At 34.0% G+C, this 25217-nt stretch overlaps 2 protein-coding genes across 2 annotated transcripts; both read right to left on the bottom strand.

The window, feature by feature from the left end:
- Positions 1-6849: 6849 nt before the first annotated feature.
- Positions 6850-7460, bottom strand: LOC125191700 (pathogenesis-related protein 1B-like). The gene has a single exon (XM_048089106.1). The coding sequence runs from the start codon at positions 7458-7460 to the stop codon at positions 6984-6986; it is 477 nt and encodes a 158-aa protein (XP_047945063.1). The 3' UTR covers positions 6850-6983.
- A 7602-nt stretch (positions 7461-15062) lies between these two features.
- On the bottom strand, positions 15063-23521 carry LOC125195084 (N-alpha-acetyltransferase 35, NatC auxiliary subunit). Its single transcript, XM_048093284.1, has 13 exons — positions 23263-23521; positions 22786-22853; positions 21519-21674; positions 21242-21409; positions 20286-20436; positions 19948-20027; positions 19247-19519; positions 19012-19155; positions 16660-16794; positions 16236-16334; positions 15641-15697; positions 15299-15503; positions 15063-15199 (listed from the first exon to the last, which is right to left on the bottom strand). Exons 1-13 carry the CDS (start codon positions 23375-23377, stop codon positions 15063-15065), a joined length of 1788 nt encoding a protein of 595 aa, XP_047949241.1. The 5' UTR covers positions 23378-23521.
- Positions 23522-25217: the final 1696 nt, after the last annotated feature.

The following is a 25217-nucleotide window of genomic DNA, read 5'->3' as shown; positions in this document are numbered from 1 at the left end:
GATAATTTGGGACACTTTGACTTGGCACGGGTTTTAAGAAATCTAATAGAAAGTGAGTTGAAAAAGTTGATGGGATGTGGATCTTACTTTTAAAATATTAGTTTTATAATAAAATGTGAGTAGGAATGAGTTAGTGGAATATGAGGTCCACTACCAAAAATGGTAAAAATGAAGTGGGACAAATTATGTGGGACGGACTTGAAATGGAATCTGGGTCGAATTATCCGGGACGGAGGGAGTAATTAGCAATCCCAAACTAAGACTAAATCTTAGCCATTAGATTAGAAGATCTAGTGGTTGAAATAATGCCACATGGATTCTATTTTTAATTAAGAAAATTAATAAATAAAATTAGAGGGTATTAATGTCAATTCCCTCTCATTAAAATCATCTTAAAACTTTAAATTTACGTAACTCTCTCGATTTAAATTATTTTTTCGCAAAAAATATATCAAATTAAAGATAATTTTATAAGGATTCCAACGATATCTCAATTGCATATATTCCGACGACGTTCGGATGATGAAATTTAATATTTTTTATTTTAGTTTTCGTAAATGTTGATAACCAGATTTTTATCAACGTATACGTCAAAAAATCTCAATAAAACCAGTGTAAAAATCTCAATAAATATGTGTTGATATTTTCTTGTAATAGTGTTGATATTTTTATGTCATATTGTTGATATTTGTAATGCACTATGTTGATATATAAAAACATTCAAGAAAATTATCATATGATATCATAATGACGATATTACCCTTTTGTTGATATTTTGTCTACTATTTATTGAGATTCGTAAGATTTAATCACATCCACTCATTTTAAAATCTAAGAATGGAGATTTGATCTTGATTTTGGATTAGAGTGCTATAAGTATTAGAATATGACCTCATAATTACATATAATTATAGTTATTTATTAGTAGTATAATTGAATATAATAATCATTATAAGATTTCATTAAGGCTGTCATAGTTATTACTAGTAACTAAAAAGACTTTCTTACTCCCCCGGTACTAAAAAAATGGACTTGTTTTACATTCTAGGTCGTTCTCTTAAATTAAACCATATTTAAATATAGAAAGTTTTTAACAAATTACACAATATTAATAATGTGGATCCCATAATCCACTAATACTATTTCCATTATTTTTCTCATCTTTCTCTTATCGTGCCAATTGCACATTAAAACTCATGTCATTCACAAATTTGTCTATTTTTAGAGGACGGAGTAATTTATAATAAAATAATAAAAATAACTGTTAATTATTTTATATAATTTATAATTACTGATTATTTAGTAAATTAGTAGTTTTAGTATAATAATAATAATAATAATATTAATAATTAAATACTAGTACTATAATTATAACTACACATAATTAAGGAGGATTCATAATTTTAAATTATATTAAAGTTAAACTAATTATTAATTTATAATACCATCATCATAATAATAATAATAGTGTTATAAAACAATACTCCCTCTGCCCCACAAGAATATGAACTTTTGGTGAAAAATAAAGTGAGAGAAAGATCGAAAGAAAAAGTAACTAAATTATACTCTAGTTAGTAGAGAGTGAAACTCGCCTCAATAAAGAATAAAGAGTTTCCAAAATTAGAAAATGTTGTAGGACCACCTAAAAATAAAAGAGTGTATATTTTTGTTAACGGAGGAAGTATATATTATACTCCCCATTAAATACTTAAATACTACTAGTATGATGGAATCCTACAACTAGAAAAAAAATACCTAGAAAAAGTTGAGAATTAGAATACTGAAATATTGTTCTACTACTACTATTTTTCTTATTTTTAGTATTCTAGTAGTACCTAGTAGTACTTCCTAGTCTAATTAAAAATTAAAATGAACATTAAATTCTAAAAATTAAGAAATTAAATGATTTTTAAAATAAAATCCTGATAAACAAACACGATGTACATTTATTTATACATTAACGTGTAAAACGTACAATCTTTCTTTTCAAAATTAGAAACAACTTTTTTGCTTTATATTTATATTTGAGCTTAGAGATGTTGTTAATTTATTTTTATCGGTTCGGAGTTCGGTGGATTTATATTTGATTGGATAATAATAAGTACAAAAGTAGTACTCTAGTAGTACTAGTTTTTAAAGGATTTACCCTTTTGTACAGCATCATAGTATTTAGATTTATTCAACAAATCGAGAACGCACACAAAATAAGCGTCTTGCTTAGAGTATATAAGCATAATATTTAAAACCTATAAGAATAATATTTAAAACCCATTAGTTTAAGAAGTGGTTGAAGTATATATCAAAACATCTAGAAGACTGGACTATATATCTATTTATTTTTTTGTGCGTTTCTTATAAAATTATTAATCAACGGGCACGTTCACAGTCTTTATTAAGTTGGTCTTCAAACCATGTTCCTCAAATTAAATAAATACTTAGGCTATCAAATATTCAACAATAATTACAAGTCACCCAACAATAATTAAAAAATTAAATGATTGTAGACAGGGACGGAACCAGAAAAATAAATTAGCCGGTGCTAAAAATTTATACTATAATAATATTATTAAAAATTTAATTTATATAAAATATAATTTGATTTATTTTTTTTTATTTTAAAAATCAAACCAAACTAAAAAAATAAAAATTTATGTGCCTTTTGAAAATAAAACCTAAATTCTATATGTTCCTTAAATTTAGGCACTTTTGATTTTAGAAAAAATATTTTTATCTTTAATGAGGTAAGAGTATTATTCATTAAAAATAATATAAATTACCTTTTTTTTTCTCTATCGTGTTTTATCAATATATTTGCGCATTAGAATTCATGCGCTTTTAAAAATTCTTATTTTAAAGGGATAGAGAAAAAAAATAACTTAAATGATATATTAGAATCAAAATAAATCAATAAACAGAAGTATTAGAATCAAAACTAATTTAGCTGTTGTAATTTAGTTATTTATCTTTAAATTTGAATTTTATTTCTTTAATAAAATCAAAAAGTAACTTAAATCATAAAATTTATATAATTGATGATTAGATCGATGGAGATTGTGTGCAAACTAATTAGAGTGTTGTACTGTTGTACTTGAATTTCATCTATGAAATATTAAGGTGAGGAGATTGAAATTATAGTGTGTGCAAACTTTATACTCCTTTAAGAATTAAAATTTTGACAATATGGTGACAACTATCCACCTTTGCTTAAAAATTGAAAATAAAATGGGAAGTAAAAAAGTAAATTAAAAGAAGTGAGTAAAATTGATGTAAAAGAATTTCTCATCGGCTTCTTGGCATTCCGCATGTGGGTTTAATTAGTATTTAAACTTAAACTTATTTTATTATAGTACTATTAGAATTCAATGAAAAATTGTTAAATAAATACAATAAAGGTTAAGGCTCAGTAGAATATTACTATTTGAAACCCATTTACTATCCATCTTCTCCTCCAAACTTTCTGGGCGACGCAAAACTCAATCGTGAATAGTTTGGAATATTACTATTTGAAACCCATTTACTATCCATCTTCTCATCCAAACTTTCTGGGCGACGCAAAACTCAATCATGAATAGTTTGGATTCGGTGCCGGAGCGCACGGGCGCCGACGCAAAGGGTTACCAGTGGTGGGAGGCTTCCGGGACCGACCAAGCCCCCGCTCGAGCAGTGGCTTGGCCGCTGGTGTCTCCGTCCCTTATTATAGAGCTGTACTTGCACCTCCATCTTAACTGAAAATGCCAGGTTTATCAAAAAAAAGAAATTATTCCCTACGTCCCACTTTAAGTAGAACATTTCTTTTATAAGGGCATCCGCAATTGTGCGGACGATGGGTTAACCATCGTCTGCGCCCGATACATCGTCCGCAGATGATGCGCGGAGGATACCCCATCGTCTGTCGCATCGTCCGCCACTGTGGACGACGCGGACGATGCGACGCGTTTCCGTTTTTTTTCAATTTTATTCAATTTTCAAAAGCTTTATATACCTCTCATTTTCACTTCATTTTTCACTCTCTTCACTCTCAAATTCAACTACATTTTCTACATTTCAAGCAAAATAGATTCCGGAGATTACTCAAATTCGAATAGTCCGATGTTCGGTGGTGCACGATGGCCGGGTATAGAACCCGACGAATACCGGTCATTCGACACCAACACCGAGTACGATCCCGACTTCAGCACCGACTCGTACGGGCTGTCCGACATGGAGCCTTCTCCCCACCGCCCCTCCGCCGCCGCCCCCTCCGTCGCCGTCGCCGCCGCGTCTGGCTCCGCCACCAAGAAGAAGCGGACCAAGGCATGAGCCCAGAAGTTGCCTTCAACGGAGGTGTGTGAAGAGTTCGCCCCGGGAAGGACGAACTACTCCGACCCCGAATCCATCATCTTGACGAGATGTTGGATTGATGTTTCAGAGGATCCGGTGTTCGCCAACAACCAGAAGGTGACTGCGTATGGGAGCGCATTGCCGAGAAATACAACGCGGCCAAGACGGCGTACGACTACAAGCGCCACAGGGAGCAGCTCCGCAAGCACTGGGATCAAATAAAGAAGCAGGTAAATTTGTTCGCGGGGGAGTACGAGAAGTGCGAGAGGGAGCAGGATAGTGGCGAGAGTCTCGCGGATGTGCGGGACAAAGCGATGCAGTCGTACATGTCATTGTACGGCGATTTCAAGCACTACCAGTCCTGGGCGCTCTTGAGGGACAAGCAGAAGTTCGTTGGTGGTGTGATTCCCCCATCGACGGCGGCTAGGAAGAGGGCGTCGAAGCGCACCTTCGCTGATTATACAAGTAGCGAAAGCGGCGCGTCTCCAATGGACCTCAACAATCCGGTGTTCGTGAGAGTTCCGACACACCGATGTCCTCCCTCATTATTACACACAGAAAAGTCAAACACATGCATATGTTTTTTCATTATGAATTTATCATTGTTAAGGAGAATAGTGACGAGTAGGAGCCAAATCCAATATCACAAAATTGCTAGCAATAGAAGCTTCTAGACTATAATTGCTGTGTACTTCATTAGTTAAATAATCTCTAACTTCTAATAATAATACAATTCATATTTTCAACTTTCAGGGTGAAGGTCAGGAAAATCAATTGTGAAATGAGTAAAACTAATGCCAAAGGAAACAACGTTTACCCAAGTTCTCCGGTACATAGCATTGCCATTTAGAGCAAGTTCTAATTGAAGCATACATTAATCTATGGTTTAAAGAACATAGAGTCCACTGATGAATACATAAGGGGACCATAGCTCCCGGTAACATAATTTAAACTTAGCGTCAATCTATTCTATAATATGCGACATGATGATCACAGATAAGCAGATATCAGCGGTAAATAAACGACTAGAATCTGACCGCAATTTATTTATTCATAGAATAGTCATAACTTTTTCCACAGAACTCCGATTGAGACGTGCAAGGTATACACGCGAAGCTCTTTCAAAGACGAAGAGAATGGTATGAATTAATCACTGATTGGACTTCAACACTGCCGGAAAACTCGGCTTGAACTGAGGTTGCTGCACCTTGGGCTTTTTGCACCTTCTTTTGCATTTTTCTATCATTTCTCAACAAACATGTCAAAATACCAACATGTATAATATATGCAATTTAAGAACATAATTTTCATAGGATTGAAAAGTCAGTTCTACTGTTGTTGCAGAGAGCTCGACTTCTGGAAATATTGAGTCGGGGGAAGTAAGCAATGCAGAAACGAGGCAGAAAGATGATGGTCAAGCAGAGCCAATTAGATTCCAGCAACAGCACTTAGATGATGAGACACATGCCCTTCAGGTAATCGACTAGTCAAGGCATAGTTTCTCGAATTGATTTTTGAGTTTGTGTATTGTTGATGCAGGTAGAGTTAGCAACGATGTTAGACGCTGTTCAGGATACAGAGACAAAGATGGTGGAAATGTCGGCACTGAACCACCTCATGTCGACTCATGTTTTGCAACAGGCCCAACAGATCCAATCAGAGGGAGTAGTAATTAGGATAATATCACCAACAATGAGAATTTTTCCGTTGGAGATCCCGAGATATTGAGTGCATATTATGCAAGTTTATTTAGTGGTAGATTGGTAAATGCCCGAGGTTAAAAATCTCCGCTTCGAGCCTAATGTGACATGGCTTTTATATTTATGTCTATATATCTATGAATACAGTAATTCCAAATTGGAACTTTAAAAACTGTTAATTCCATATCAAATGAAATTACACAACCCCCATGTGTTCATATTTGTTATTACTAGTTTATTAACTCACTGATTCAAGAAAATTGAAGATACAACAAATGTCATCAAGTTAACCTCAAATATTTGATTATAGTATATATTGTAAGTTCTACATAAAGGCAAACGCAAACAGCAACAATTGAGCCACTAATTGATTCTTCTAGGAATGGAAATCTTTGCCACAAAGTGGGTCGCACCGACAGAAGAATCGAGTAAAATAGGGTTACGTAGTACACGCTAGAAGAAAAAAAAAATGAGCCATATATTTAAATTAACAAAAGGGATAATAGCTATTTAGATCATAAAGTTTGGTTAAATTCTAGTATATCTGTGATTTTAAAATTGGAATATTAAATCACGAAGTTTCTGCTTCTCTCAATTGTTCAATCCATATACTCCTACTATTTAGGTATTTGGAACCGGTGTTGTTTCAAAATTAATCTATTTTTAAGGGATAGAAAGAATATTCAAAATGATATGCTTAATTAAAATAAATATTTACTTCTTTCTTTTATTATTTTATACTATATAAATGAACAATTGAAATAAAATGATTTTAAATAACTATTAACCCCTAATAAAACGTGAGTATTCGAAAGACATTAAAGAGATGTAAAAAAAATTCAGGCACGTGTTTACAATAATAAAACCCCACTGAAGTAAGAATAATGCAACATTAGAAGACAAACAACAATACAAGCAACAATGAAAATAGATAATGTTGTATAGTGGTGAACATTATCTGTTCTAGTAGGGGAGTTGGGCGGTGATATTTCCCCGTGGATTATAGCAGCAGATGGCGAACACAAGGCCGTTATCGCACTGCTGCAGCGCGCAGCCTAATTCTGTTGACTCTCGCCAAACAACCTGCGTGTAGTGCCAGCACACTTGTCCTTCCATGCAGCTGTTGCTTTCGTAGTCATAGAATGGCTTCTCTCTCACCCAAGTGCCGACGGCGTTTTCCGCCGAATCCAGACTTGACACGGCCGCCACGTTCTCCCCGTACGGCCCTAGGGAGTACACCTCCCTGCAGTCGCTGGAGCGGCTCTGGGCGTAGTTGCTGGCGTAGTCAGCCACCGTGGTGCTCCACGTCATGGGCTTGACGTCCACCAGCTCGCGTTCGCGGTTGTGGGCGTCCAGGAAGTCCTGTTGCAAATTCTGTGCGGAAGCAGTTGCGGCGATGAAGGAAAGTATTAGGAAGAGAGAAATTGTGGAAGACCCCATTTTTGTTGTACATGATATGCCTATTTTGCTTGCTCTATTTATAACTATAATGTGTTTGGTTTGGAGATAGTATACATTTCACGTTTTAGCCTTCTAAAGTTGCATAATTAAATTTATTTTGCCCTAATGTTGGAATTAATATATACATGATGGTCAACTTGCTTAATGATGCTGACTCTATCTGCGTATGTGTGTATATTTATCTGTTCAATGGTCTCTATCACTACCATACACATGCTCTATATATACAGCTACATAATTACTTTTTAAAATTGACTCAAATATTAAGCTCCTGGTAAATTTAAGCTTAATTACATCTCAAACATTAATCATTTTATCAATGCATATACCACAATCAATTTGAGAAATATCATATATTTGGAGCTATTGATCCTATTCATTTTTGCTAGCGGCCACAACTCAGCACGAAAGTGATACGATCGAGTATATATCCTACCTACCATATCTCTATCATTTAGTTTAGTTATTGATAAATCATATCTTTTCCATAGTTATTAATTTATACGAGTATCCTACCTACCCAAAGTATTCTACGAGCAGGCTAAGGGGATAATGTCAACTCAAATGAAGTTGATCCAGGGGCAAGCTTTGATGAAGGAGACTCTGGCATAGGGAATGGCGTTGCTTAAGCGCTCGGTACGAGAATCTTGGAGTCGAAATTGTCAAGCTGAGAAACAAAGCAGCTATGCTATGATAGAGGTCGACGATGAGTGTCTTGCAGAGCAAAGCAGACAATATAGGGAATATGACTGTGACGTCGTTGGATAAACAAAAAGAGATGATGGATGGGCAGTTAGTAGCTCTCGTTGTATATATTGTATTGAACATCATACAATTATACATTTCAAACTTTCGAAATGCTTGCTTTAACATTTATGCCTATTCATCGTAATTTTTGGATTTAACGTTTATTTTTGTATATTTAATTTTATTGGTTATTGATTGTAGTTTTTCTTAATATACTCCCTCCGTTCCGTCCACGAATAAGAGTCCGGTTCATAATTACCACAAATGGTAAAAAGACCCCACATTTCACTAACTCATTCCACTCACATATCATTTAAAACTAATATATACAAGTGGGACCTCTATTCCACTAACTTTCTTCCATCCACTTTTCTTAACATTTCTTAAAACTTGCACCATTTAGAAACGAGACTCTTAATCGTGGACGGAGGAGGGAGTACATTATATAAATAATTTTATCCAAATTCCAGATTAGTGACTGATTAGCCTGTCACTAATATGTAAATATGCAACAAAGATTTAGTGATGGAGATACGTCATTCTCTCAGTGACAAAGTATTCCGTCACTAATATGAGAAGCCAACACAAGTTTTAGTGACATTACGTTATTTTTGCGATTGTACTTTGTCACCAACGCTGTTTAGTGCCGGAAATTTGATAATTAGTGATGGATATATACTAAATGGCGAGTTGTTTGTAGGGAACCATAAAAAGAGTATTAAATAAATATAATTATAATCTATTATAATTATACATTTCAACTAAGGGACGTGATCATATCATAACCCATATTTATGGTGAAAACCTAATAACCCTCATTTTATGGATGAAATATAACGCTTTATGGAACAACATATCATTTTATGGAATAAAAATATCATTTTATGCATGCTGAAAAAATATCATTTTATCGTGCATAAATATCATTTTTAGTAAATTGATACTTTTGACCATAAAATGATAGGGTTATTAGGTTATCACGTAAATATAAGTTATGATATGATCCCACCCCTTTCGACTAAAATCTCATCAGTATTTATTAAACTTATAAGGACTAAAATCTCATCAGTATTTATTAAACTTATAAGGAACGTGTGTGCCAGCATAAGATTAATAATGCGACATGACATATTTGCATACTATAAAATTCGGATATTGCATAGCTGTAAGTGTTGGTTATGCATATACTATGCAATTGGTACTTAGTATATATATTGCCTTTAATTTGTTAACTCCAAATTAAGTAAATTAACAATTATTGTTCACTCAACTCATTATCAATTAAATCCCAACCGAAAAAGAATCTTTTAGAAATTTCAACTACTAATATTTAGTCATTTTTTATGAAAGTTAAAAGGAACGTGCATGTCACAATAAGATTAATAATGCGACCCAACATATATGCATATTGTAAAATACTCAATCAAATATTCAAATATTAAGGTAAGATGTTGGTCAAATTAAGCTGACCGTGCCTTCCTAATATAATTAGTTAATCTAATAGTATTAGGATGATATCACCAACAATGAGGATTTTGCCGTTGGAGTCCAACATATTGCAAGTTTATTTAGTGATAGATTGGTAAATGCCCGAGGTAAAAAATCTTCGATTCGAGCCTATCGTGACTTAGGCAAGCAATCTGTAATACATAAGTAAGCAATCTACGATACATAGGCAAGCAACTCGACATATGGTTCCAAGCAATCTACGATACGAAATCATAGCACTATGGTGACACCTTAGTTAAAATGTCAACCTATGCAAGCAATTACGATACATAAGCAAGCAACTAGGCATACCGCATATGGTTCCAAGTAATTTGCAATACGAAATCAGATATAGTCAAACAATCTGCGACACATAGGAAAGCAAGCCTGTCACATGACACAAGCTAAGTTGAATCTGCTCCTAAATCTAAAGGTCCTCATTAGTGGTAGGTTGTTGATAAGGCTAATTTCATGCATTGGTTATGGGGTAAAATTCTGTGATTTCATGGGTCTAACAAGGTTTTATAAGCCAGGTGTGTAGAGAAATCGCCAGCCCTAGGAAGAAGACGAAGATTGCCTGGATGGAGAAGCTGGCGGGAAAAATTAGCGGAAGAAGGAAGAGTTACTAGACTGAGCAGCATCAAATTGGAGGGCAAAATAGGGAACACATGAACAGTCTAGAAGCTCTATCCACTATAAATAAGAGCATGCGATCATGTGGATTCGATCCATGCTTCCCTGTACTAATCTTTTAGCTAAAGCGGGTTGAGGGTTTCGAAAGGGGGTTAAGGTAGTGATTGTGTGCCCAACGACAAGTAGCTCAAGAAACTGAGTTCCTAGACCCAGTGTCTAGAGGATTTTCTGGACCGAGAGTCTTTTTTTAATTTTGAACACTCCATCGCTGACAGTTAAACTCTCAGCTCTTCAGTTGTCATTTTAATCTGGGTTGTCATTTCCCATTGTAACTTTAAAAACTATTAATTCGATATCAAAAAAGTTACACAACAACCTATATTTGTGAGTTTGTTAACTCACTAAATCAAGGAAATTGAAGATACAACAAATGTCACCAGATTAACCTCAAAATATCTGATCATAGTATATTATAAGTTGTACATATATAAGGGCAAACGCGAAAAACGATTGAGCCACTTATTGATGCTTCTAAGAAATCAAGAAAAATAGGGTTATGCATTACACGGAAGAAGAATAAAAAAAATGTGGCATATATTTTAAATTAATATAAGGGATAATAGCTATTTAAATCATAAAGTTTGGTCAAATTCTAGTATATTCGTGAAGTTTAAAATTGGAAAATTAAATCAGGATGTTTCATTTTTTCTTAATTGTTCAATCCATATACAATTACATATTGAAACTAGTGCTTATTCAAAATTGATCTATTTTTAAGGAACCAAAGAGTATTCAATTAAATACTTTCTCCTTTTCTTTCTTATTTTAATACAATATTGCGTGTATAATTGGAACAATTAAAAAAATAATTTTCAGTAACTATTAACCTTTAATAAAATGTGAGTGTTTGAACGGTATTAAAAGAGATGTAAAAAAAATTTAGGCACGAGTTTTCAACAATAATACCCCGCTGAAGTAAGAATGTCGATACATTATTTATGCAACAAAATCATAAAAATAACTTTAGAACACAAACAACAATACAAACATGTCAATTTATTACCATAAGCAACCAACAATGAAAATAGATAATGTTCTATAGTGGTTATAGTGGTGAGGTGATGTCTTCTTTCTAATCAAGTTCTTTTCAATTCTTTATACACTATAAAAAAATACTCCACACATTACTCTACACACACATTATACATAAAATAAACACATTACATACACTATATACACATATTGCACACAAACTACACACGAAATACACACACTACACACAAAATACACACATTACACAAATTTTATTATAGAGAAAAAAAACAGAAAATAAAAAATACTCATTATTCTGTTTAATGCTAATTAAGATTTAAATTTTATTATAAAAATTATGTATAAATTTATGATCCTAAATTTTCACAATAGCATTTATGATATTTTCTCCAAAACTTCCCTGTATATGTATGTATAAAATCTCAACCAAAAAACAATTTTTTTTTAAAATTTCAACTAAAATTTAGGCATTTTTCTCAAGATATCCTCCAAACTCTAGGAGTTTAATCAAAGTTAGAAGGAATGTGTGTGTCACCATAAGATTAATAATGCTCGTAATTTGAGATTGAACAGGCAGTCTTCGAGAAGCATGTTACTCTATGCAGCCACAACTGGAACCCATTCACAGGTTGGCCAACTTCATTGGCTTGGGCACCTGAAACCGATTGGTCATCCTTCGTCAATTTGCGGAAATCCTTCTTTTCATCTTCTTTTCTAGCAGCGCCTCCTTTATGTGCTCTTTGCAGATTTTCACCATTTCAACACCAAAAGTCATATCTACCCATATAAATATTATCATTATGGCACAAAGTGAACTGAAATCCGGAGCACAATTCATCCTATCAATGGGTAACGTAATAGAGGAAGAGATAATAAAATAGTGAAAATAGTGTTAGTGGATTGTGCGGTCCACGTCTTAAAATAAAAAGTTTAGAATGTTTCTATTTTTAAGGAACGACCTAAAATGAAAATAGTTTTTATTTTTAAGTGACAAAGGTAGTATGTTAGAATCCTAAAACTGAGAAAAAGAATACCTAGAAAAAATTGAGAATAATGCTGAAAAATTGTAATCCCTTCGTCCCTTATAATTTGTCACCATTTAACCCGTCACGAGTTTTAAGAAATGTAATAGAAAGTGGATTGAAAAGTTAGTGGAATGTGGATCTTATTTTTATATATTAGTTTTATAATAAAATATGAGTAAGAATGAGTTAGTTGAATGTGAGTTCAACTATCAAAAATAGTCAAAGTGAAATGGTGACAAATTTTTTATGACGGACAAAAATATAAATAAATGACAAATTTTTAGGGACGGAGGGAGCAGTACTTACTTTTCATATTTTCAAAATTCTACTACTATTTACTCCCTTCGTCCGCGAATAGGAATCCCGTTTTTCCATTTTAGTCTGTCCGCGAATAGAAGTTGCGGTTCAATTTTACCATAAATAGTAATAGGGTCTCATCTTCACCTAACTCATTCCACTCATATTTCATTTAAAATTAATATATACAAGTGGGCCTCTTATTCCACTAACTTTTTTTCACTCACTTTTCTTAACATTCTTTGAAACCCGTGCCGTCAAGGAATGACACTCCTAATGGAAGACGGAGGGAGTACTTCCCAGGTTAATTTAAAATCAAAATAAACATTAAATTCAAAAAATTAAGAAATTAAATAACTCTTCCAAATAAAATTCGAAACAACTTTTATCTTTATATTTATATTTGAGCCTAGAGGTGCTCGTTAATTTATTTTTATCGGTTCAGTGGATTTTTATTTGATTGGTCAATTATAAGTAAAAAAGGGAGTAGTGTTTTACTTGAACAAATCGAGAACGCACACAAAATATGCTTTTTGCTCAGAGTATAAGAAGTGGTTGAAGTAAAAATCAAAACATCTAGAAGAATGGACTATATATCTATTTAATATTTTCGAGCGTTTCTTACAAAATTATTAATCAAACGGGCACGTTGACAGTCTTTTGTTAAGATGGTCTTCAAAGCATGTTCCTCAAATTAAACAAATGCTAGGTTGTAGTCTATCTAATACATCACCAATTACAAGTCACCCACCAAACACCAAATTTTAAAAATTAAATGATTGTAGAATCGTACTTGCACCTCCATCTTAAGTGGAAATGTCAGGTTTATCCGAAAGAAGATGTTATTCCCTTCGTTCTAATTTACGTGGAACAGTTCTTTTACGTCACAAGATTTTATGTAGTGTTATTTTGTGAGTAGTCAAAAGAGGATAATATAAGAGTGATTAAAAATAGAAGTGGTGTTTCCATTTTAAAAAATATGTCATTTAGAGTGAAATAACCAAAAAGGAAAAATGTACTCCCTCCGTATCATAAAAATATGGGCAATGAGTATAACACATAAATTAATACAAAATTGGTAAAGTAAGAAAGATGAAGAGACGAGAACATTTCTTTTACGTCACGAGATTTTATGTAGTGTTATTTTGTGAGTAGTCAAAAGAGGATAATATAAGAGTGATTAAAAATAGGAGTGGTGTTTCCAGTTTAAAAAATATGTCATTTAGAGTGAAATAACCAAAAAGGAAAAATGAACTCCCTTCGTATCATAAAAATATGGGCAATGAGTATAGCACAAAAATTAAGACAAAATTGGTAGAGTAAGAAAGAGAAAGAGACGGGAATGGTAAAATAAGAGAGAGGAGGAGAATGATAGTTATAGTAATTTTATTGATAGTGGGACATACATTATTAAATTAATATAACTTTCACAAAATGGAATACACATTTTTATAGGACTGACAAAATTAGAAAGTACACGTTTTTATGGGATGAAATGAATATCATGTAAAATGAGACGGAAAAGTATAAAGTACTAGTTTAATCATGAGTAGTTATTAAACGCTTAAAAGTTCAAATAAAAGACGACATCAGCGTCTCAAAATTAATAAAAATTAACTTATTTTTTAAAGTAAGTAGTTACTAATGATCAACAATACTTAACTGAAACTTATGATAAATCGGGTTATAAATTGCGATTGACTAAATAACACACCAATTGGTAGATATTGTAATCTTTATAGGGCCCATTAGGCCCACAACAAAAGTCCAAATCCCAAAGCATGCTGTTGTTTATAAAATTGATATATGCTAATTACCTACCATGGCATCATTAATATATGTTGAATGTAAAAGATTTCATTATTACACAAACTAATACATATATTTTTTCATTAGTATCTGTTCAATAAGAATCAGAACAGTTAGTGTGCAATTAATAATCATTTTTGTAAAAGATAAGTCATTCAACTTGGACTAACACACCCTAATGATAATATTTAGGTTTCCTACACCCAAGTTCTGGTACATAGCATTGCCATTTAGAGCAGGTTCTGATTTAAGCAAATATTAATCTATATTTTAAAGTTAAAGAACATAGAGTCCACTGATGAATACACAAGGGGACCATAGCTCCATGTAACATAATTAAAGATTAGCGTCAATCTATATATATACAGTTGATGATAACAGCATCTAAGCTATCGTCTGATTGAACCGACCACTGTTACTCAGTCTCAAATCCATACACCATACTCACTCTAATAGATGTCTAACATAATCAGGCATATAAAGAATTAGTTGATCTAATTAACTGGGTTGAGATAACATATAAGACATACTACAAGAGGATAATTACCATCATAAGACCTTGCGAAACATGTATGTAGCACTGAAGGAACAGGACCACAGGTGGAACTTGATAGTCTTTGCCAACATCCTTTACAAAATCTTTCTTCTTTTTTGATTTCCGTCGGCCTGCTCATGAAGCAAAAGAGTTGATAAAGCTCATACGAAAAGTGAATATTTGACATTATGATGTGACATGAAAAGAAGATAATCTTTGGATTTACTCACTAGAATCGTTGCTCAGCATTATTTTGAGATGAGTTTTCTCGGCTAGCTTGATCAGGATGACATAAATGTACCAATATACCATGCAATATTCATCAGTTGAATATAGCTCTAATTCAAAGCCAAGCATAAGGAAACGTAAAGCTATCCAGTATGTTTGCTCCTCTACCCAAATGAGGATATGTTTGCAGACCTTTAACAACAAGTCCTGCAAGAAGGGAATAAAAGATTCAAGGACATGCAAGTTGATTCTTAAAAAGCTTGATAGACTACAACAAAGAACGGGCATGCACTGGTGCAGAAAATAACATGCGACATGATGATCACAAATATGCAGACATCGACCTGTTCAACTGAAGTGCTTGCAGTCTCCCCAAACTCCTTTCTAAAAGCCAACTCAAGCTGTTTGAGAAGAATGCAAACAAAATATTAATCAGCCACAATTATAGGTAATCAATCAGATAAAGCTGTGAAGCTGAAGAAGCATTAACTCTAGTCATCAACCAAATACATTAAACAAGGCCAACATTGCTATTTATTGAATTATACATCAAGATGGTAGAGAATACGATTTAGTTCAGGTTGGACACCCCAGGATTTGGATAATTTCAACAACAATCATTGTCAACTTGTTTATCACACCTGCATCTAATCAGTTCTGAACTTCAGATACACCTATTCCAACTAACCCACTCTAGGAAAGAAATGTCTATCTCTTCTTGGCACCAACCACTTCAAACTAAATAAACCAAAACTTCAGATAAAATGCTTTCATTTCTGGAATACCATAACTTAGCTACAACCTGCAAGTCTAGGAGTTATGAACCAAAGGTAAGATTCACAATGGAACATGGATACAAAAACAATACAAGGAAAAAAACAGCAGATTCATGGAACCAATACATTGTGATCTATAGTTTTATTGTGAATATCAGCAAACCTGTACATATATTATTCGCCAATCCTGTAAGATCTTCCCTAGTTTACGCCTCTGCCATGCAGTGTTTGTACATAGGACTCGGAACAAAGTGGTAAGTAACTGCATCAACAAGGTATGTTTTCATTAAATTTTAGAGGCTAACAAGGTTGAGGAGAAAGATATTTATAAAAGCCCATATTATGCCAATATGGGAAGGAACAAAGTGATAAGTAACAGCATCGACAAGGTATGCTTTCAGCTAAAGTTTAGAGACTAACAGTGTTGTTGGGGGGGGGGGGGGTGTGTTATTTTTAAAAGCCCATGCAACACTTTTTGAAGCTTGGTTATGTAGTAGAAATTCCTAAAATACAATCTAAACTTCAGATTGTAGCAGTATTTGTTAATACACGGGAAAGCTTTATCAGGAAGACAAGTTGCACTCTACCTGCCCTAGTTGTTGAACACTCTCATTCTTCTGGATATCATGATTCCTTGCGCCTTCAGGTAATAGGGCAGCCTTGCATATGACAGCAAATAAAGATTCCCGTCCATAAAGCTTCCCATCTTGTACCAGCAGAAGCTGTTCATTAGCTATCCGCGTTAGGAAACATTGCATAAGGCATAGTGGCATACGACTTTAATCAATAATCAGTAGAATTGCGGAAGGACAATCTTATTGAAGACTAACATATATCATGCATGAATGAAAAACAAAGGGGCCGAAACTCATTAAAGTTCGCTATTCAAAAACGAGATTCAATAAGAAAATGAAATATAAGGCATAAATCATTATTTAGAAAGAAGTCTCAATAAAATGGCAGGATCATGAATCCACCACATATAAGTAAAACAGATCTCTCTTTATAAGAATATTATATATTGTCTAACAAGAGCATAAAAAGGAACCAATTCATAAACCCAAACGTAAGTATTTTAAATTAATATCTTCTTCCACATAGTACAAACATAATCAATGTGCATCTGCATAGGCATCATGAACATTTGAAAGCATTCATGTTCAACTGAGGCACCTTTGCTAAATCCATTGACTTATGTTGCTTAGGGGCATTTTAAGAAGACAAATTTCACATTCTCACTTGGTTAGTTAAGGCACTTTTGCTTTATTCCATTGTTTTTGTTGCTTAGGGACATTCTAAGTTGTCCATTTGCATCATTGTATTGAGTTGGCCACTTTTTGTGTTGGCTGAGTATGCTCAGTATATTTCTATACAAATCCTTGACCAATAAATTTACTTTTATGGACCAAGGTTGAAAAAAATGGGAGGCAATGACCACCACCCAAATTAAACCTGGGACACTGACTAAATTGTAGCTAGGCTCACTTAGTAGCGTTAAGTCAGACAGCAGGGGTCTGTCATAACCTGCAAATTTGTAGATTGGTTTCAAGACAATTTTCTTCACCTAAAGACTCCAACGTCTGAGTACGAACGTGTTCCAAAAAAATTAGCCTCATTCTGTAAAAGTACCACACTGAACCTCGCAATCCCCCATCCTTTACTACAAAGATGATTCATTAAGGAGCGCACACAATTGAATAAGCAATTACAGGAAATCTTAGGTCACATTCTTAAAGCCTTTCTCCATGTTTCAGTTACAGCAATCTATGAATTGTTCCAGAAGGACTATAAAAAAACCACAGATGTAAAAGGCGACGAAACAATGTCAATGCATATACCTGCAACAGTGCAACCAACCATCAAGAACCACTTACTAATAGTATGTATTAATTTGACCAACATTCTCTTGTTTTTTTCCATGAGATCATCTGATCATTATCATCTCCACTGACATTATTCCATCAAAAAATGTTCTAAAGGCCTGTTTCAAGATCACCATGCAATTGTGCTCCATGTAAAAACTAATGACCCTAAGTAGGATTCTAGATAACTTTCAAGTTATGTAGATACTAGGGGATTTCGGATGGGTAGTCCAAATAAGAGACAGCAAAACCATACTATAAGTGACACATTTTCCTTTTTCAGATGTCCCACTCTTATTGACACATTTCCTAAAATGGAAACTTCATTATCTCTACTTTATTCTCTCTCCACTCAACTCACAAAGCACAACTGCATAAATTCCAAATAGGAAATGTTTCACTCAAAGTGGGACAGAGCCATTGAGGGAGTATTTGGAGCTTGCATTCCACATAACAGGCAGGCAAAAAGTGTAGAGCCTGAAAGGTTTCCATTTCCAGAACTCCAGAACAGTTTTAAACAAGATATTTGCAGAAAGTGGCAAATGAGAGAGAGAGAGTGAGCTTGGCTTTACTGAAAGAGTTTGGGTGACAGGCATTACTTTTGATAACAACTTTCAGCCATACTATGCACTTGCCACCACCCGATGTATCACATATTTATCAAGTATTCATTTTATCATATATCTTCGATGTTGCTCCAACAACTGTGCCATAGCTATAAGTTTAGCAGGCAGTCATCTGATAAAACATTCTGATTGTACTTGCTTATCTTGTGCCGTCAAGATCCTAGTCTTCCTTTATGCTGGACTCTAGATTTTAGTTACAAGCACTTATGGAACCCATGCAATACTTGGCATTAATGCTGCACAATATATGTTCCCTTAACCATGTTTTTCAGTAAGAACGTTTCAACAAGCCTTGGACATTTTTTATCTAGTACCTTATCTAGTAAGAAACCCTCTCAATAAATTAATGATTATTTTTATTATTCTTTCGGAGTGGTACAGTTATAAATATTGGGATCAAAATATCAATATTTAAACAAAATTACGAAGAAGAGAAGTGCCAGATTCGAACCTGCATATGAGCTCGAGCAACCAAATCTGGTTGAAACTTCTGCACATCAACCACAAAGCGCAGGGCACCTTCAAAAACAGGATCCAATGAGTAGGAACATATAACATCTAGATCATGCAGAAGCTTCCTGAAATAATCAACTGCCTGACAGAAACAGAAGAGAAAAATATATCAAAGTTATTTCCATGTCTGGAATGGATGATTAAAAGGTTAAATAACAGCAACAGAAACCAACCTTTTTCCAGCTTAGTAGTTTAATTGCACGGGGTGGAGTTGGGGCTGCTGACCTGCTGTTTAATGTAGAATCGAAACCAACTGGTTGACAACCCGAGGCAGTTGTTTTCTCATCTTCATTTTCGACAGTTCCACATGCAGAGTTGTCTCTCAGAAATTCCTCAGTTCTAAGCATGGAATCTAGCTCAGATAAGCAGGAAATAATATGTTTCTTTGCTAACTCCAAGCCTCTTCCTTGGGGTTTCCTCAAGCATGTCAGTACATGGTAAAAGTGCTGAACACACGAAAGAGCACATTAGGAAAGGAAAGAGCAATATTTTCAGATGAGACAAAAGGACAACAAATCCAATACTTGAAAAACATATATGACAAAAGCAAAGAATTCAGGACAAAAGAACATCTTACCACATGTTTCAATGTGGCAACATACTGATGGCATGGAAGAAAGGAAAATGGTAGGAAAACAAGTTTATGTGGTAACTTATAAAGAGCATTGGGGGCATGACAGGCATGTGCATGTGGCCATTCTTCCCCAGGAGCCAGCCACTAAACAGGTATGGCTAGCACCTAAATCCATCATGGGGCACTTAATGAAGCATTCTAGTGCAAATGTGCAATAAATTCAAAAGCATCTAAATGCATCTCACATTCACAATAAGGAAATACTATGGACTTGGTAATTAAGATAATACAAGATAAGACCTTACGAAAACGTATGCGGCACAAAACTGCTTTGCAAAAGCCTTCTTCAAGATCGAGATGAGTTTGCAGGGGCTCTACATCTGCACAAAGCAACCAAATTTACCATGAAACTTAGATATAGTAGTTTGGTTAAATTATTTCAACCATTTCGAAAAAGCATACTACTATTATAATTCTGATTCTTGTATATGTTTCTTATGCCAGAAGTAGCTCAGTGTGCCAATTTGCATATATACAATTATTTCCAGGGAAACTGAGAAGCCAGTACAAAACCATACTGGAAGTCTAGTAATTCTCTGATAGTTCTTGAAAATCACTAAGAAATGTGAGGTCCATACCTTCGAGAACCGTCTTTTTCGACACTGGTGCTTTACATGCCTTCAGTTGTCGACAAAGTGTTTCATCCACTGCATGTATCATTGATAAACATTTTTCATCTCCATTGACCTTCAATGGTAGACCATAAGCCATGGTGAAAATATCTTCTTCCTGTACAACCATACTTTGTTATTAGACAGAATTAAAAATATACACTCTGAAAGTCTAATACACTTAAGATGGAAAATAATACAAGGACCGATAACCAGGCCACAAACACTGCTGAAAACAAGAAGCAAAGACTGATAATACCATATCTTTAACCCATCCAGAAGGTGAAAAATTGGAGACCAGAGCATGATACCAAAAAAAACCAGAAAGGGCTGTAACTTAGACTAAAAGAATGATGCAGTAGACACACACAAAATAATGTTCCAGTACCAATATCCTGCTTCTCTTCCTATTGGGTAGTTTATGATATGAGAGAAGAAGATGCCACAAAAAGGGCTAAATGTATTAGCTTCTAAAATATAAAATTAGAAACAAAGAATTTTTATTACTGAGAATAAAGGCAAGAAAAGGTACGAGTCATCCCTATTCCCTCAAAATATAAATATCATCCTATTGAGATGATAGAACTCCATCTCTAAATCTGATACAAAATAGGCTTGGAGCTCATTATGATTTGACATCTACCAAGCTAGTCAAAACCTAGCCTATACCATACCTTCTCTAGGTATTCCTCTTGACACTCAAAAGCGCTTCAGCTCACAGTGCTGAAACAATTACCCCCAATCCCCATACAACTTTACTCTTTTTTTGGCTAATGAGGTAGCGAGATACTTCTGACAATTTTATCCCCATGAGAAAAAGAGCTGAAGATTCAATTATGTACTTATGAAACAATAGCCAAAATATTGAAGTACTAGGAGTATAATTAGAAAATAATGAGCAAAGATTCGTTGAAGTACTTTACTTCATTTGTGCGTGCCTCTGAAACAGCTGAAACAAGAGCACTGCAAGTAGCACGTATAACTCTGCAGAAAGAATGCAGCAGGGCATGAGATGATGTTCTCTCAGGCCTCAAGAGGTAGATGCAAGAAAACACTGTTTGCGCTAACGAACCTCCTTTATGCCATGTTGCCTGCATCAATAGAAAATAAAGTAAGAGGAGTATAATCGTAACCATTTATAGACTGCTATCTAGAATGGCTGCTGAATTACTGATTCTCCTGGAAGATGTGCAACAATACCTCACAAGCAAGAAAATGGTCCATTATATCAATAACACATTGAACATCACTTGTTCTATCAAAGCTCAGTGGAATAGGAGCAGCACCATTCTCAATGGCTTCATCAACAGAATAATAAGTCGATACAATGCCTGAATCCATCTTTGGGTCCATTATCTGGTAAAAAAAGAAATTTTATCAATAAAACATAACACAATAGAGTAGGAACTACAGCCTATTACAGAGATTATTATGATCGTGCTAAATTACATGTTTCATGCTATTTAACATGAAAAGGAAAAAATGTCCTCTATAATTATGAGTTACGACGAACAAGTAGTCTTGCTCTTGCATACCAATGACAAGAAGATGTGCTAATAAGCTGTTGGTACTTTTTTTCTCTATTATAAAAGTATAAGATAAGGAATCACAAAATAAAGAAGACCGGAATAAACTAAATTACACTGCTACAAGTTTATAGCAAGCTAGTGCTACATTAAAGTTTGAACCCAGCACATTTAGATGTAATGTAATTCAATTTGAGGATAGGAAAACCAGATGAAGCAAGATGAAATTACCAAATTACCATTAGCAAAGAAAATAACTAAAGTTAATGTGCCTTTCTAACCACTTTTGACATGATAACATAATTTTTCTTCACACATTTTTTTGAAAAATAGTTATTTAAAAACTGTCTCCCAAATTGAAACGACTTAGGGCAGTAGCCATGAGTAAATCTTATGTACCTATTCTATCCTCCAAAGTTTCTTTGAATAGTCCTCGGGTGTGGATTTCCTTATATTGAATACACAAGGATAGCTGAATACATATCGATACCTGAAGTTTAAATGAGGCACAAGGATAGCTGAATACAGCTCACAACCAAAGTTTTAAAGAGCATCAATCATCTAAAAGTGGCAAAATAACATTTATAAAACCTCATGCCTCAACCAATTAATAGGAGCATGTTCAGGATACACTCTCTAGCCTCATGTGTCATGTCACATGATAATTGTAAATTCGCTTTCTAAAAACAATATCATCATAACTTCTAATGAAATGAGAAAAGAAATATCACCTTTTATTTATCATTGTGAATATAATATAATAAAAACATTCTTTTTCCTGAAAATATGCTGCATTGACATTCTCTTCTCACCAAATAAAATTGACATCCATTGCTGATATTTCTCATTTTTTTCCTGAATCACTTGAGCTCTACCTTATCGTACTTGCAATATACCTTAGGAGTAATTACATAGGTCTTTCAAAAGAAGAGTAGTATTACCTCTAAAGCTGACATGGCAGCAAACAGATTGAAATTCTCCCCATTGATGAGTTCATCATTTCGAAGATCTGTAAAATAAATTACAAGAAAAGGATCATTAAGATGCTGCGGTCCTTATTAATTTTTCTAGGGGATGGGGGTGGAATTGAGCGAGCGCATATAAGTAGAAAATTAAATCAATCACACCAAGTTGGGCGTGGAAGGGGTAAAAAAAGAAGAAGGTGCAGAACGGAGTTACATAAGAAACTAAAAATATGTCTCCGAGTTAATTCTCAGCTTAGTTTTGCTGCATCGAAAAAACATACATATACATTGAAATATTCCCCAGCAAAAAATATTTCTCAGCTTAGTTTTGCTGCATCGAAAAAACATACATATACATTGAAATATTCCCCAGCAAAATTCATCGTTTACACCGGAAAAAGGGAATCCATACAGCAATTGAATAGAATTAACCACATATGGAGAGGAACGGACCGTGGCAGGCACGATGGAGGAGAGACGAGACATCAAACCAGGTGGTGTCCTTTCCGGAAGGGATGGAAGAGCTTAACGGTGCTTTGGCGTCCCCTCCTCCGTCGGCTTCAGCCATAATCAATCTCGTGGCTTTTCAGTATCCCGTTCCGTGAGTTCGTGAGCGTGTGTGAGAGAGAGTGGAAGAGATATTCTGAGGTTTTTCTGTGAGTGAGACTCTGAGAGTGAGGAGGAATCTGTGTGTTGCTTCTGAGTTCGGCAAATTGCTTCTGAGTGAAACCCTATACATACCCGGCCATCCGGGTATGTATCCGTATGTTTAATTTATTTATTTTAGATGTAATTTATTTTTTTTATATATGTAATTTATTTAGGCTGGTCAATTGTTAACTCAGATCATAGGATTTTAGAAATTTAGTGGTCTAAAATTTGTCACGATAATTTTTGTTTTTAGTAATTAAATTGAAAAAGATTAAAAAATATATCAAATTAGAATTTTGCATGAAAATGTCAATATAGTGTTTTGAAAATATCAACACAATGCATTATATTTACATATTTTATATACTATGTTGATATTTGTTGCTGTACGAAAAAATTGAAAATTTTTGAATTTTTTTTTCAAATTTTGATATCGGAACATATGCAAGTTATCATCCTTATAAAATTATCTTTAATTTTATACATGTTGTGTGAAAAAATAATTTAAATCGAGAAAGTTATATGTGTTTTAAAGTTATGGGATATTTTTCAAAAGTTAGTTACAACTAATTTGTTGTAAATTGACCTTAAGAGCATCCTCATCCGTGCTCTTAGCTAAGAGCACGGAAGTGGGCCCGGACCCACTTTTACTCCTTGTCCTTAGCTAAGAGCACAACAACCACATCCGTGCTCTTAGCTAAGGAAAAGCTCAAGGGTCTCACCATTCTCTTATTCAATTTAAATAAAAACATTTCCACAATATTAAAATGCATTAAAAATATCCGGAATATTTTACAAATTAACAAAATAATTAAAAAATACATAATTCAAATCCTAAAAATTAAAAATTACATAAGTAAAATCCTAAAAATTAAAAATTACGTAATTAAAATCCAAAAAAATTAAAAAGACCCCCTACTTGTTGCCGAATTTCGCACATATGTGATTAATTAGATCTTTTTGTAGCTCAATGTGGGCTCTTGTATCGCGCATTGTGTGTCTTGAAGTTAGCCGTCATCGGTCCTTCGTCAGCTATAATCATGTTGTGCAAGATAATACACGTGTACATGATGTCGGCGATATTCTTAACGTACCAAAGCCGAGAAGGGGACTTCACAATGTTGAATCAGCCTTGAAGGACCCCAGAAGCGCTTTCGACGTCTTTCCGAACAGACTCTTGACGCTGCTCAAAAAGAATCCGTCTCGGCTCTTATGGATTGCTGAATGTCTTCACGAAAGTCGACCACCTTGGGTAGATACCATCGGTGAGATAGTAATATAACATTATAATTATTCAAATCTATCAAAGATTTATCTAGGAACAAATACATAAAATCTATAAAATAAGAATAAAATATTATATTACCACTATCCAAATCCATATAGAATTTATCTATGAATATAATTCATATAAACTCATAGGATAATAATAAAATAATATTACCATTATCTAAATACAACTAGGATTTGTCTAGGATAAATCCGCATCAATCCATAGGATATAGATAAAAAAAAATTAGATGGGTTATTATCCAAATTTAACTAGATTCATCTAGGAATTAAATCCCTACAAATCCATAAAATAAGGATAAAATCTACCATTAATCCATGATTTAATACTAAATCAAATCTTATATAATATATAAAATCCACAAGTTATATATTCAAATCTTAATTCTAAATTAATCTTAAATTATTTCCAAAATTGAATCCAAGGATTTGGAAATCCTAATCAAAATTTGGAAAGCGGTTACACG

Source organism: Salvia hispanica, chromosome 6 (assembly GCF_023119035.1).
Source record: "Salvia hispanica cultivar TCC Black 2014 chromosome 6, UniMelb_Shisp_WGS_1.0, whole genome shotgun sequence".
Lineage (NCBI taxonomy): Eukaryota > Viridiplantae > Streptophyta > Magnoliopsida > Lamiales > Lamiaceae > Salvia > Salvia hispanica.
The sequence above is the reverse complement of the archived record's forward strand: the minus strand, read 5'-3'. Positions and strand labels throughout refer to the sequence as shown.

Excerpts from the sequence above, each read along its gene's own strand:
- LOC125195084 (XM_048093284.1), bottom strand. The coding sequence starts at position 23,377 with ATGGCTGAAGCCGACGGAGGAGGGGACGCCAAAGCACCGTTAAGCTCT. Across the intron at positions 19,156-19,246 it reads AACTACTAAGCTGGAAAAAG|GCAGTTGATTATTTCAGGAA; the intron begins GTTGGTTTCTGT and ends TGTTTCTGTCAG. Across the intron at positions 15,200-15,298 it reads AATGCTGAGCAACGATTCTA|GCCGACGGAAATCAAAAAAG; the intron begins GTGAGTAAATCC and ends CTTCATGAGCAG.
- LOC125191700 (XM_048089106.1), bottom strand. The coding sequence starts at position 7,460 with ATGGGGTCTTCCACAATTTCTCTCTTCCTAATACTTTCCTTCATCGCC.